This window comes from Artemia sp. Qi Xiang Cuo, chromosome 1, assembly GCF_049724085.1.
Source record: "Artemia sp. Qi Xiang Cuo chromosome 1, ASM4972408v1, whole genome shotgun sequence".
Lineage (NCBI taxonomy): Eukaryota > Metazoa > Arthropoda > Branchiopoda > Anostraca > Artemiidae > Artemia > Artemia sp. Qi Xiang Cuo.
Window position 1 is genome coordinate 67,808,986 of NC_142794.1, and position 15,529 is coordinate 67,824,514.

Here is a 15,529-nt window from a genome sequence, read left to right on the forward strand (position 1 = left end):
GCTTCTGTACTGATAATTTCTTGTTTTGGATAATATCCATCTTGGTTAGGGCATGGGTCGATTTTTTTTTCTTATAAAAAATTCGAGGGGACCTGAGTCAGTATAGGTAAGATATAACGTGACTGACTTGCGAAAATATGTCACAAAAATTAGAGCACAAGATATGTCATAGATAAACCAATGAAATTAAAGAACATTTTTGTCACAGAACTATAGAACAGTGATCTCTCTGTTATTGTATACGTCATAGATATAAACTAATGAAATTAAATTTTTCGCCAAGGAGCTAAGGATATTAATGCCTTTGTTTCTCTTTGAAAGTAATGTTTAACACAGAGCTGTAGGACAGCATACGTCATTGGTTTAATATGGTGAAATTAAAAAGCTTTTCTCTTTTTTTTTGCCTCGGAGCTATAAGAAAGTAAACTCTCTGTTTCTCTTTCAAAGCATTCTGATCCAAAAAATGAAAACTTAACTAGCTCACTAAAGTTCCTATTCAACCTTTAAGTATTGCCTTGACTGTCCCTGATGGTCATAAAAATACTAATATCTTAAACTTGAAAGATTTAAAAAGACTCCGTCTTACTGTCATTTACACAAAAATAAACTACAAAAAACAAACAGTGACCGTTGGTTTCTACCCGGGTTTATCAAGAAAGTTAGTCCAACACCACTGGTCGTCCTCTGTAGACCACGAGCTTCCTACCTTTGGTTATTTTCTGTTCCAACCTTTCTATTATCCTTTGAAAGGGCATAGAAATAACACTAACAAAAATAAGACATCTAAAACTTAATCAAATCCTTAGTAACATAGACTAATTTAGTCTAAGGTGCGCAAAGTATAGCAATCAAGGATGCTTGTTGTAACAAAATATTGAACGTAGATTAAATTAAACTGAAGTACTAAGGTATGTCTTATGTCTAGCTACAAAAATAAAACCTACATATGCTCATCCTCTCTCGCTCTTAAATAAATAGAACAACATAAAAAGAAAATTGACATTTTCAAATAAGCAGTTTTTAAGAACAATGGGCAGACTTTTGACGACCTTTCTTAATTGTGTTGGATGGTATCTGTTTATAAAAAAGCAATAAGTTAAGTATGATATTTGCCATCATTACAAATAACCCATAAAATTAATAAGCGCAAATAACTCGGATATTTATCCACTAGGGGACCTAACGTGTGCGAGGGGAGTCGACCCCAGCAATACAAATGACACTCGACCCAAAAAAAATATATTCATGTATTTTTAATTATTCTTTGTAAACAAGCATGAACACTGGCTTGTTTTACATCTACATGGCTCTGAAACAGCCATGGTTCAAAATTCAAATTTTCTTGTTCACTCATTTTGCGGAGCTACTTCAGAATTTGAATTTTTTCTAACACCATTATTCACGTGAAGGTCATCTGTGTAGGTCATCTGTGGGCTTACATTCTTTGTAAACAAGCATGAACACTGGCTTGTTTTACATCTAAATGGCTCTAAGGCAGCCATGGTTTAAAATTCAAATTTTCTTGTTCGCTCATTTTGCGGAGCTAATTCAGAATTTGAATTTTTTTCTATCACCATTATTCAGATGAAGGTCATCTGTGTAGGTAAAGGAGACCCTTTTAAGACCTATCCCCATGCCTCCGTTTTTTTTTGTGAATAACGGTTTCTTTCGCCGAATTTCTCGCCTTATGCAGAGTTCCAGTCACAGCTGGGTAACAACTCTTTTTTTTTGCTTCCTTCGGCGACTTTTGCTAAGCTTCCTAGGATGTGTGCTTATGCCGCTGCCGCCAATGTTCGTAGTGCTAGCTACCGCTGGCACCATTTATTGGGGTGTATGTGCGGGGTCACCATTTTTAAAGGCAAAAAATGACGCAAAAAGATTGCTATGCCACTTACTCGAATGACGCAAAAAGATTGCTATGCCACTTACTCGAATGACGCAAAAAGATTGCTATGCCACTTACTCGAAGGGGAGAACCCCTTGTCGGCCCTAATGTTAGTGAGATTCCCGCTCTTACCCCAACGGTTCTGCAAATATCGGGTTTGGTACTACCCTATTTACAGTATACCCTGTCCCAGGGTATGGTAACGCGATCGAGTGGTCAAATGGCCACTTTCTAAAGCCAAATGTACCCGCCTTGGTTTACGGCTAGAAAATCTCTACTCTCTCCTTGGAGGTAATAACCCTCCCTGTCAATATAATAATGACGGTGCCTTTTAGCTCTATTCCTACCCTGCCAGGGTTACGGAAAATACTACACAGTTTGTAGAAAATACCTTACTTGTATTCTTCCAAAAGGGTCACAATTGTAATTAAAGAAACGAAAATCTGTCATTTATCTGAAAGGAAAAGAAAAAGGGGTGAAACCCCAACAGTAGCAGTTTTTTTATCATTGAACAATTATTTTATAGCCTCTACCTGTAGTAAGGCTGAGTCAGGACCCCATTTGCTACTATTGTGCCTAAAATTCTTCTGTTTCTACCTACGTTTCGTCGGTCCAGCAATATTTTGTTTTTCTTTGCGTATTATCTTTTGTTTTATTCTTTCTATTCACGGTACAAATACTTTATTATTTAGTAATATACGGAACTACTATATTGCATTTATTACTAACACCAAAAAGACTACTAATTATACACTTGCTTCTACTTGTTAAAAACTGAATACTATTTTTTTTTTTTTTTTTTTCATTTTAAAATTATTAATTTTGCCTTTTGTCCATTTTTTATATTTTACCCAACTCTTTGAGGGGTTAAAAATTTATTTCTAATAGCCGAAGCTCAAGCAAAGCTGCTCGAAGTTTTGCTAATTCGAGCGCCGCTAAAAGCGAAGTCCGTTTACCTTCCTCCTTTGACAAAGCCATTTCTGTTTCAATATACAATATTTCAATATATTTTTTTTTTGCGTTTATATCAACTTAAAATAAATTTATTATTTTACTTAACCTATTTTGGGGGACTCTATTATCTCCTATGAGATATAAGGGGTTTCCTATCGTAGCCTAGCGGTTATAGGCCTAATGATTTGTCTTATATGTCTGTCTCTTTCCAACAATAAAATTTAAGTTACAAAGTTTCAATAGCCTAATTAGTTTGCAGTTTTCCTCCAATTTCCGACTCGCGCCATTTGTTATGTAAAGAGTTAAGAGTAATTAAGAATCATTAGACTATAAATTTTGACGTCTCAGAGCTTTGTTTCCATGGCACAATTAGATCTGACTTAAGAGATACGAATTCTTATAGGCTAGCAGGGGTTAGAAACTTTTCTAAGCTGTGGCGGTAACGACATTTGGTGTTTGTAGGGATGAAAAAGCGTGGCCTCTTTTTCTCGGGATATCTGGAGATCAGATTCCTTTGGGAGCATTTACCTTGGAGACTTACGAACTAATTACCTATTATTGGACTAGACGCAGACATATAAATGAAAAAAACACTGATAAAAAGACAATAGACTTATTGAACTTACACATTTAGTTGCACAGCAACGGGTCACTTCAATGACAATAATGGTGACCGAGATGAAAGAGTTAAAACATCTATCTCAATGGATCTTCTCGAATCTGACTTAAGATTAAAATTCAAAAGCATATCTACCCCACTACCAAACGCAGTTCTTTCGTCCTGCGCTGTAAGGACTGCTTGCCATTGGCTCAAGTGGACCAAGGATGGTCCACTTTCGTCCAATAATTTCTTTCAAATATTCCTGATGATTCAGGCGTTCACACGGTTTTTGCCATTTAAACTTTCTTAGAAATATTGTACGTACCATATTTTTGGCTACTAATTATCTTAGCAAAATTCGAACGATTAGCTTCGTTGTTTGACTGAAGCTAGAATTGCAATTTCTCTTTTTGCTGATTAAGAATTTAGACTCTTGGAAGCGGTATTTGCACTCAATTAGGGGACATTTGATTTCTGCCCGAATTATCTTTAGAAGGAAAGAATCTTGGATTTTAAATATATCACCTTTTACTCCTGGTACACTGCTAAATGGCCGATTAGCCATTTAACAGGGTATTATTAGGAAGTTTGATCTAGTGAGAAGGTTCATTGACCCTTTGGTCAATAAAGCAGAAGATTTCTTTGAACTTCCTGATTGTCTGAATGAAATGCCAACAGCATATTCCCATATTGAGTCACTTAATAGATTCAAACTTCATATGAACAGTTTCAATGAACAAATGAGACCTAATACCTAAATAAACACAAATTACAATAAATCATCAGTCTACATTTAAAACGAACAGAAACTGCCGCAAACCGTAGTAGGTTTGACTTTATAAGCCTTTTAAAGGCCAGATTATCATTTGCGCGGTGTCAAAAACAATTTGTATTTCGAATATGAAAGTCTCAAGCTTCATTCCTGAAAGTATCACCAATTTTGGATTTATTAATGTAATTAAAGAGAAAACGTTAAAAATAAGTTTTGTTTTCAGTAAAGCACAAAGGCTGTTCCGTCATTTAGAAGACTCGTGGCATTATTTCTACTTCTTTTTATGATAATTTATGTTTGTTTTAGTATTTAATTGATTATCCGTTGTAATTTATGTTCGTTTTCGTCTTCATTCCTTCCTTGGTTTTAAGTTTGAATTATTATTTGACTATTTTTACTTGTCTTTGCTTTAATGTTGTTCTTTACTTGTCTTTCCTTTAATGTTGTTCTTTACTTCTCTTTGGAAAACCTCTTTTTCGGAATTTTTTTTTTTTAATTAATTTTGGTTTGCTTCTAATTGACTTGATTTTTATTATTGGTTGATAAAATTAACATTTGTAAAGTTTGGTTTTTCTGCTTAAGAATTAAGATTCTGGTTTACTATTTGTATTTTGTGCAGAATCGTACTACAAGTTTAATAAACGCTTTACCAAATATTTGTGGGTTTATGGGAAGGAGGGAATATCATTCCAATAAGTAGATTGAAAATCTGCTTAATTCTTGGCCTTCCATCGGGCTGCGGCCATCTTGACTCTCATTTTGTTGCAGCCTTGAATGTAGATGGACATCGACTGACCATCTCATTATCAGATCTTATCATATTAATTTTTTTTCACTGCTGTTTTTTTTTTTTTTTAACAAATGTCTTTGTTGCTCATATGTTAAAGTTTTCTGATTTACTGTTCAAAATCAGTATAAAAAAAAAGACCGCCATGAATCACTGATTTTTTCCCAGTTGAGACGTCCTTGTTTCTAGACTTTTAATTTGGGTGTCATCATGGCCTAACATTTTAAACAAGTCAACATAGTAAAAATATTCCACTCTAAGAGTCACTGCAACCAAATTTTTTTTCTAAATTTATCGCCCTTGATAAGCTGCTTTTTGTTCTTCCAAGGTAAAATTTAAAATCTATTTGATCCCTCAATCCAATATTCCTCAAAGTTTCAGCCAGGTCCCTAAATAATTAATCTATACCCTTAACCATTCCTGAGATATTGTAGATACGCCCTCTCTACAACCTCGATGTGCATAATGTCTTTCGGTTTAGTTTTTTTTTTATCCCCCTCAACTTTCCTTGAAGAATTCAACTTAATACCCTTGGTTCTTCCTGACATACTGTGGATATGCCATTTTGGCAATCTGGCTTCTCTCGAAGTCGAATGGTTAACTCAATATCCCCCTCAACATTCTCTGAAAATGTCACCCTAGAAGCCTTAGCCATTCCTGAGATATTGCAACACGCCTTTTTGATAAACAGGATGCACCTACTGTGTTTTGATTTAGATCAACGACCCCCCCCCCCCAACATTTCTATAAAGTTTCAACTTAGTACCCTTTACTGTTTGTGAGATTTTGTAGAAACGCCCTTTTGACAACCTGGATGTGCATAGCATATTTGATCTAGTTCAAGATCGTCCTCAGTAAGACCTGAAAATTTCAACTTAATGGCCTTAGCCGGCCCTGAGATATTTGGATATGCCCGTTTGATAGCCTGGATACCCATAGTGTCTTGTCATTTAGTTCAACATGCCTTGAAAGTTTCAGCTTTTTACCCTTCGAGGTTCCTGAGATATTGCAGATACACCGTTCTGATAACATGGATATACTCAAAGTGTCCGTCGGTTTAGTTCAACGTCCTCCTTAACATGCCCTGAAAGTTTCATCTCTGTACCCTTGACCGTTCCTGAGATGGCAACTAGTCCTATTTGCCTACGTGGATGCACATAGTGTCATTTGAATTAGCTCAATATCCCCTTCAAAACTTCCGAGAAAATTTCAGATTATAATCTTAGCGGTTCCTGAAGTATTTCAGATATGTTTTTTAAACAACCTGGATGCACATAGGTCTAGTATAGACCCCGGCGCCGCACCGGCGGATCGACCGAACGCCGCCGACGAGAGGCCCGGTCGAACGCCGCCGAAGTGTCGTAACGCCGCCGGCGCGCCGCAGGCACGCCGCCGTCGGCAGAGGCGGTGGCGTTCGGTCGACTTTGTATTATTTTTGCGGCAATTCTTAATGGTCAACCACAAAGTTGGAGATTTTCCTTCTCGTGTGGTTTTGTGTTTTCATTTTCCTGATTAGAAATCAAGCAGGGCTTGCAGTATCCCCAGGTTTTTGGACGTTTCCCTGAAAATCTATGTGTCTCCCTGAAAATCTATGTGTCACCCTGAAAAAAAATTCGGTTCCCCGAATCCCCAAAATCATGCAATCATGGTGCCACTCCTAGCAATTTATCACCAGTGAATTTCCCTGCCAAACATTACTTTGCATACCATAATTCTTCACTACTCTCTTGTTCATTAATTTTCGTCTCTTTTGTTACTTTGCATAAAAACCAGACAGATGTAATGTGCTATTGCAAATATTGCAATATACACAGTTCTTCATATGTTGACAAAAAAAAGTATCATCTTTATGAAATGAGTTTAAATCATTTCGAATGCAGTTTCCCAGTCGCTATTTCTTACATAATTCGTAGTCAATAATTTTTTTTTGAAGTTGAATAGAATTATAGAACACATTCACTACTTTACAGCTTCAGTCTTCTGTTGGATTTTGAAATTGACAGCCGACAGATTATTTCTACAGCTGAATTGTAAGTTTGCAGATTTTTTTTTTTTGATGTTTTTAGGTAAGATTTTCTTAATGTTTAATGCTCAATTGTTGAACGCCTGATAGAAAATACAATGTTCTTTTTGGATCATTTTTCCCCCCCCCCCCCCCAAAAAAAAACAACCGTCAATTGAGCAAAAATTTAGCTATAGACAAAGCAATTTACAAGGTTGGGGTATAAAAGATAGCACCAGAAGTTACCCTAAAAATATGATTCATAAATAAATCGTAAATTATTGCCTATAGGGGGGGGGGGTAGGGGGCTATCATTTTTAAATGATAATACCTCTTTTTTATTGAAAGCAGGGATGCCAAAAGATAATTATTTTTTTCATTTAAAGTGAAGACAGAAGAAAATGATATCAAATTCCCTGGGAAACCATTGAACTATTTTGATAGACCCAGGGCCCCCCCATTAGGACTTGTTCATTGTCTTGGGTATTTTGCGATTTATCATAGGCTACTGGCCTTATTTGGCTTTTGTGTGCGCTCCCTTTTAATTAGATCATTTGGATCTTATGGAGTGCCATGGCGTATCTATCACTCATTTTTTCAATAATTTGAGGTATATCTGAATAATTTCGACATTTTTGTTGTTGTCTTTGTACCCCTTTACTTATACCCTCAATTTTTTTTCAAGGGACACTAAGCTGTTTAAGGTTATTTTGCGTGTTTGTTTGAACCATATACTGACCTAGTTAATTATTAAGTAAATTATTTTTATAATGAAAGCTGAGAAGGTATCCTATCAAGGTGGTATACAGAGGGGGGGGTAGGGAGGTATTACATTTAAATGATAATAACTCGAAATTTTATTTATTGAAAGCAGGGATCCCAAAAAGTTGATTTTTTTAATTTAAAGCAGAGACGGCATCCTATCAAGGTGGTATCCAGAGGGGGAGGGGGTATTGAGCTATCATATTTAAATGATAATACCTAGATTTTTTTAAAGCAGGGATGCCCATAAGTTATTTATTTTTTTTTTTTTTAAAGCAGAGACGGTATCCTATCAAGATGGTATCCAGAAGGGGTGGGCATAGGGAGTTATTATATTTAAGTGATAGTACCTTGATTTTTTTTATATTGAAAGTAGGGATGGCAAAAAGTTGAAAAAGTTGACAAAAGAACAAGATTTTCGTGAGTTATACTTGATAGAGCACTTGCATGGTTTTATCGTCCAAAGTGACAGGGACATATGCGTCCAATCCATTTTTTTTTCTTATTGATAAAACGGGTTTACTTTGAAAACATTCATTCATAAGTACCGGGCAGATTCACACTAAAACGAATTGGTGTGACGAAAGCGATATCGACATCCCCACCTAACGTTGCACTCGAGTGACAATGGCGCCCTTTGTCCAGAGCCCAAGTTACATTAAAAGGTCAGGTCATAATAAAACCTTTCAATTTGGGAGGTTCAAGGAGGAGTCTTTGATAGTCTTATGACCGCAGGTATTAGATGTTGCAACGTCCTTACTTATCTACAGTGGTTTAGAAAATTCGCCCACCCCACAAATGATTACCAAAAATATGCACAAATGTAACATTTGGAATATTATAACACTTTTTTCAAAGCTTTGAAGAAAAGCAAAAAAGTCTAAATACCCCTAACTACGCTTGAAAGCTATTTTAAAAAGAAACTCTTTGGAGATTTCCATGGAAATGACCATAGCAGAAGCTTTGAGCCCGGATGGGGATCAAAGAGGAGTCTTTGAGTATTTTGACCACACGTGACTTATTGTTGCGACTTTCTTAAATTTTGTAATTCTTGTGAGCATTTGGAAATCAAAGCTTAAACTCATTAACTGATACTAAGTGTCCTAACATTTTCCTTGGATTAAAAGTGACGAACTAGGATGAAAATTTCAACATCTTCCTGGAGCTACTTCGGTCTGCATATCATTTTATTTAATTACACTTAAAACGGATGAGCTTTTCATTTTTTACCTAAGAAAATAGCTGGCACTTCATTTTTCTTCATAGCGAATAAACTATTAAGTGTTTTTTGTGTCATTGTAACTGAAGTGTTCTCATGTGAAGTGTTCATAATGTATTTTTCAATTTGATAAATTTACTCCTTTTAGATGCAGTTTATAATTTGACTGATATTAGGTATTTATCAGTTTAAAATTTGGAATGAATCCCCAAAAGAAAAAATGAATAATATCCAAAAGAGCAGCCAAAAGCAATAAAAAAGCAGCAGTTCAGCCTTAGCCTACATGACATATATTCTATAAAGAAGGCAAAAAAACTTTAAAATGCATTTTTTTTAAATTGTTATTAAAAACAGTTTTTAATACAAGAAGGCTTCTTAGGAATCCAAAAGAGCAAAAAAAAACAATCAATACCAAAGTCGCCCATTTCAACTGTTTTAAAGGTGACAAAACAGATATAGGCAAAGGCCATAATGAAAAAATTAAGCTTCTAAGTTCAACGTTTTTACCCAGATAACTGACGAATTTTGTGATACGGTATTTGAAGTTTTGTATGCAGTAATGCTCGATGAAAAAAACTACTAATTTTGATAATTATTTATGTTAAGAATACATAGCAAATAGATACTTCAACTCCTCGTATTATGCAAGGGTTCTGAAACGCCAAAGCCATTTCGGTTGTACCAGATTTCTACTTCTCTTGATGAATAACGAAGAAGACCAGTTTCCAGCCAGCGACTTGTCAATTTTTGAACTCATGAATAGGCTCGAATCTGTTGTAAATTTAAACTGTGATTTGAGAAAGACTGATGAAAACATTAATGTTTGCGGTCAACATTGATCGCGCCGGCGGCATCTTACCGGCGGCGTAGCGCGCGGTTTTTGGCCTCGCCGCCACTGGTCGTCCTTCATCGGCGCGGCGCCGGGGTCTAGTCTAGTGTCTTCTGAATTAGTTCAACATCAATCTCAATATGCATTACAAGTTTCAACTTGATATCTTCAGTTGTTGCTGCAATATTGCTGGAAGTGCACATAGGTCTTTGACATCCTGGATCCACCATGCCCCCCCCCCCCCATTCTAACAGTAAAACCTTTATCTAAACAATGAGTAACTATTATAAGTTACAGCTTTTGCCTCAGGTGCTGTGGGGGTCAGGTCGTCCCTTGAGGCATAGTTATTGGATATTTCGACTATCTGAAACACAATGGCTATTCATATTTTTTTTCAGATATCTTTTAGGGTTGAGGACAAACAGCTGAAAAGGGTATGGACGGGGAATATTTGCCTTCTAATCATTTTTTACTCTCAAAAAGGACACTAGAACTTTTAATTTCCAGTCGAATGAACCTCCTTCAAGGTTGTGAAAACAATACCTTCCATACGAAGTGGCATGGGGAAAAACTGAACAAATTGATAATATATTAAACTGACTGCTCTTTGGTGATGCAGCGCAGCTCTTGCGCTGCCTTGATCAAACCTTTTGAATCTTGCTGCAAAATTCTTTCCGTCTAAGACTTAATTCTTGAACCACGGACTTGAGGTATTATCGACATCGGATACAAATCGGCCAGTATATATTGTTTTCTTAATAAAACATTGCAGAAACAAATCATCTGTTTTTGGTAGTTTTTTTTACAGTTTGTTTGCATCTGTTAGTTTTTTTTTCCTGAAAAAGCTGATCAAGTTTGTGTATTCATGCGTGTGATGATCGAGTTTTTTTTTCAGAAGTAATCGTGTTGTCCTAAAATATCAGCCTAAGGCTAATTAGAAAGGGAACTGGAAGTTCTACTGACTCTTGTAATGAGTAAAAATCATTTCGGCCTATCAAATTAGTGATTTGTGCCATTTTGCGGCGCAAACCGACAATTTTGGGCCAAAGGCTTCTAGATAGCCATTGTGTAAAAATTCTGAGATAGCAAGTCGATTTAAAATTATCAAAAAACCGTATATTTATGTTTCTAGTAAAAGTAAGGCCGCCAAGAAATTTCACGGGGGGAGTGGGACATGTGCTTCTATTGACTTTGTTTTCTCGAAGACTTAAATGATGCTACTGTTAATTTTCCTATTTATATTCAATGTTTAATGTCTTCCTGTTTACCGGGGGTGGGGCATTTCTCCCTACCGGTGTCCATTGGGAGAATTCTTATAAAAAGACTTGCTTGAAGAATTTGCTTTAAAAGCTGAGGAATAAATGACCCTATAGCTATTTGTTTGTATTTCAGACCCCCTCCCTCTCGTAATAAACATTTGAGTTTTTTCAGGGATTATTATTCTCAAAGTATTTTTTTAGTATTTATCTTAATCGTAAACGCGGGAGTAACAGCCCTCTTTCACCATTTAAGAGGACTTTGGATCAAAAAGCTTGCGCTTGGAAACAGTAACTAAAAAATAACTCCTGTCGATACAAACAACTCCAATAAAGGAAGTTCTCATTACAGGATATGTAATGACAAAATTCATCGTTCATGCTGATTTTAAATATCCAAAATGCATTAGTTTTAAAGTTGCCATTAGCTATTAGTACATGCAAATTTGCATGATTTTATAAACAGGAACTAAACTCCGCCAAAGAGGGGTGCAATCTAGATATAAATCATGCAGTGGAATTCAACATGTTTGAGATCCTTATGGTCTCAAACAGGAGAAATGTAAAATATTTTCTCTTTTTCTTATGAAGTCAATTATAAATATATATATATATATATATATATATATATATATATATATATATATATATATATATATATATATATATATATATATATATATATATATATATATATATACATATGTGTATATATATATATATATATATATATATATATATATATATATATATATATATATATATATATATATATATATATATATATATACATATGTATATATATATATATATACATATGTATATATATATATATATATATATATATATATATATATATATATATAAAAAAAAAAAAAAAAAAAAAAAAAAAAAAAAAAAAAAAAAAAAAAAAAAAAAAAAAAAAAAAAAAAAAAAAAAAAAAAAAAAAAAAAAAAAAAAAAAAAAAAAAAAAAAAAAAAAAAAAAAAAAAAAAAAAAAAAAAAAAAAAAAAAAAAAAAAAAAAAAAAAAAAAAAAAAAAAAAAAAAAAAAAAAAAAAAAAAAAAAAAAAAAAAAAAAAAAAAAAAAAAAAAAAAAAAAAAAAAAAAAAAAAAAAAAAAAAAAAAAAAAAAAAAAAAAAAAAAAAAAAAAAAAAAAAAAAAAAAAAAAAAAAAAAAAAAAAAAAAAAAAAAAAAAAAAAAAAAAAAAAAAAAAAAAAAAAAAAAAAAAAAAAAAAAAAAAAAAAAAAAAAAAAAAAAAAAAAAAAAAAAAAAAAAAAAAAAAAAAAAAAAAAAAAAAAAAAAAAAAAAAAAAAAAAAAAAAAAAAAAAAAAAAAAAAAAAAAAAAAAAAAAAAAAAAAAAAAAAAAAAAAAAAAAAAAAAAAAAAAAAAAAAAAAAAAAAAAAAAAAAAAATATATATATATATATATATATATATATATATATATATATATATATATATATATATATATATATATATATATATATATATATATATATATATATATATATAGCATAAGGCTGGAATTTAAAAAATTGTAGAGAAAATTCGTATTATACCAGGTTGTGCCAAGTCATATTTCTTTTCTAGGCGCAAATACAGTGCCTAAAGTTAGAAGAAGAATTGGGTATTGATACTTTTGGCAATGTGAAGAAAAAGAACAATGATGCAAAGAAGCTGAAACGAAAAGCTGCAAAGCTTAAAGAAAAAGAAGAATTACGATTGTTAGAAGAAGACTTCTTCAAAGAAAAAGAAGAAGAGGAAAGACTCAAGTTTGGACATTTAAAAGACACTGTCCAGTTTGGAGAAGTTGCTAATCAACCACCGCTTTTAAAACCAAAAGCTTCAAAGCTGCCAATTTCAGAGGAAGATAAGGTAATCTGTCAGTCTCTATAATTGCAATTAATTTATTAAGGGAGGAATTTTCCAGGGGGGAGGGCCAAAAAACAAAATATCAGTGTTGTTTGGGTGAGATGGAATATATTTCAAGAATTTTTTTTCGTAGGAATAAGTTTATTTTTAAATAATTTTAAGAAAAAACTCTCATAAAAAGTGCAATTAAAATGCACGCAAAATGAAACAAAATACAGTAATTTTTAAACGACAAGGATTCCTGGCAGAGGTCAGTTTATTTAATCAATAATATATTTAATTATTATGCATTTAATCTTAAAATAAAATCAAACTCAAGCCCTAATTACAGAAAAAATTTATTGCTTCCGTAGATTATAACAGATGTCTTTACTTAGATTATAACTTGTCTTTATGCAATTTCCTACGCCTTAGAATAGTTTACAGAGGGAGTAGAGATACTCAATAAATTCCATTTCATGAAACTGTGAAGTTTTATGAATAAAATACTTTTGGTAACACAGAAAAAACATATATAAGTTTCCTTAAGTTTAGTTTTACACATCAAAAGCTACGAGCCTTATAAAATTTGTCTGATTTTTGAAAAAAGGGATACCCCCCCCCCCGAAGTCATAGAATTTTTATAAAAATTACAGCATCGGATTCAGCGTATCAAAGAACCCTACTGTAGAGGTTTAAAGCTTATATCAGGAAAAATGTGGAATTTTATAGTTTTTGCCAGAAGAAAGATCACGGATGCATGTTTGTTTGTTACTTTTTTTCCATGGGTGATCGTATCGATCCAGTGGGCCTAAAACGTCAAGAGAGGGCTGATTTTAACGGAAATGAAAAGTTCTAGTACTTTTTTTAAATGATAAAAAAAATGGAGGGCAACTAGGCCCCCTCCCACCCCACTTTTTTCCCAAAATCTTCCGATGAAAACTTTGAGATAGCTTTTTTCTTCAGCATAGTTGAAAGGGCGTATCAGCCAGAAGCAAATGGGAAGATCGAACATAGAAACACTGTTTTCAAATATTTTAGGAATATTTTAGACAAAAAGCAACAGGAGGGATTGGAATGACTATTTGCCATTTTTATCCAACGTAAAAAATACGGGCTTTTCGGAAACTATACAAGAAACTTCATTTTATATAATGTTCGGCCCTGACTTCAAAATCTCATTTAACTATGTCATTAGAGATAAAATGACCCCTACAGCCCCTGGGGAAAGCTTTTTAAGTTATAAAACATAACTATTGTTTTATTTGTTATTGGGGAGTATGCATACTTTTTTCGAGCGGGGAGGGGAGGACGAATTTTCTGTTGGGAGGATTTTGCACGGAGAGAATTTTCCATAGAGAGGGAAGTTCCAAGGGGGTGAAATGTTCATGGAAAATTTTGAACTGGGTGAATTTCACAGAATTCCTATACGAAATTTCTTTATATGTCTTGCTTTTTCTTTACCGATTCAACTTTAGCCGTGGAGATGTTAAGGGTAATTGTCTGGGACAAATTTTCGCCAGAATTGAATTGCCCAGATGATATTTCTGTGGGAAAGGGGATTTTTCCGTGGAGTAGGAGCCAAGTATCCTGGCGTTATTAAAAAAAAAGCCCAGAAATTAAATAAAAAAGTTTTTTTTTCAACTGAAAGTAAGGAGCAACATTAAAACTTAAAACGAACAAAAGCTATTACGTATATGAGAGGAGTTCCCCCCCTCCTCAGCACATCGCTCTTTATGCTAAAGCTTAAATTGTGTCCCAATTCTTTAAAAACAACTCCTGAAACACCAGGGTCGATTGATTAGAACAATAAGTAACTATTTTTAAAGGGCCGAAAAACTGTAGCGTGAAGAGCGAGGTGTTGAGGAGGGGGCAACCCTTCTAATATATGGAATAATTTCTGTTCGTTTTAAGTTTTAATGTTGCTCCTTATTTTCAGTTGAAAAAACTCGTTTGTTTTTTTTTAATGAAGCTTAGAGATAAACATTTTTCTAAAGGCAATGGAAAAAATAAGTCAATTAAAGTAAAAGTATATAAAAATGAAAAAATAAATTAATTAAAAAAAAAAAATACACAAAACAATACTTACAAAAACTAAGATATACACTCCCAGCATTCACTTTTATTGAGCAATGCCGAAGCGTTGGACGGATGTTTTCTAACAATATCGACAGTTTTGAACTTGGTTATCAATTATCAAACACCAAAATATTTAATGCCTTTAGACTCAACCGTTTATAAAAAGTAACGCATTATCAAAGTAGTTTGTTCAGTATAAAATATTAAAACTAAAATGAAGAAAATCAAATGAAAATTTTTAATTCAACATTTTTAGAATACCAAAAACCAATATATTTGACATCTTTATACTTGAGAATTGTAAAAAATTAAGTCTTTTTCAAAGTGACACCTAGATAAATACAATCAATCTTGGGGAAAAAAATGATAATAAAACACAAAAAACGGATCGGTTCAGGGGGAAAATACAGAAATTCCCAGCATTCCGTTCAGGGGAAGCATTTCTGATTATAGTGGCTTCATATATCAGCTCGGGGTACTCTTGCAATGCAAGCAAAAGTTGACGGCATATTTTTACCGAAATTGCCCTTTAT

General features: G+C 33.3%; 1 protein-coding gene across 1 annotated transcript in view; it reads left to right on the forward strand.

Moving 5' to 3' along the window:
- LOC148956632 (coiled-coil domain-containing protein 137) overlaps positions 1 to 15,529 on the forward strand; it is a 53,962-nt gene that overhangs the window by 34,202 nt on the left and 4,231 nt on the right. The window contains exon 3 of the mRNA XM_089096010.1: positions 12,657 to 12,941. Coding sequence (XP_088952136.1) covers positions 12,657 to 12,941 — 285 coding nt within the window. The remainder of the gene's footprint in view (positions 1 to 12,656; positions 12,942 to 15,529) is intronic.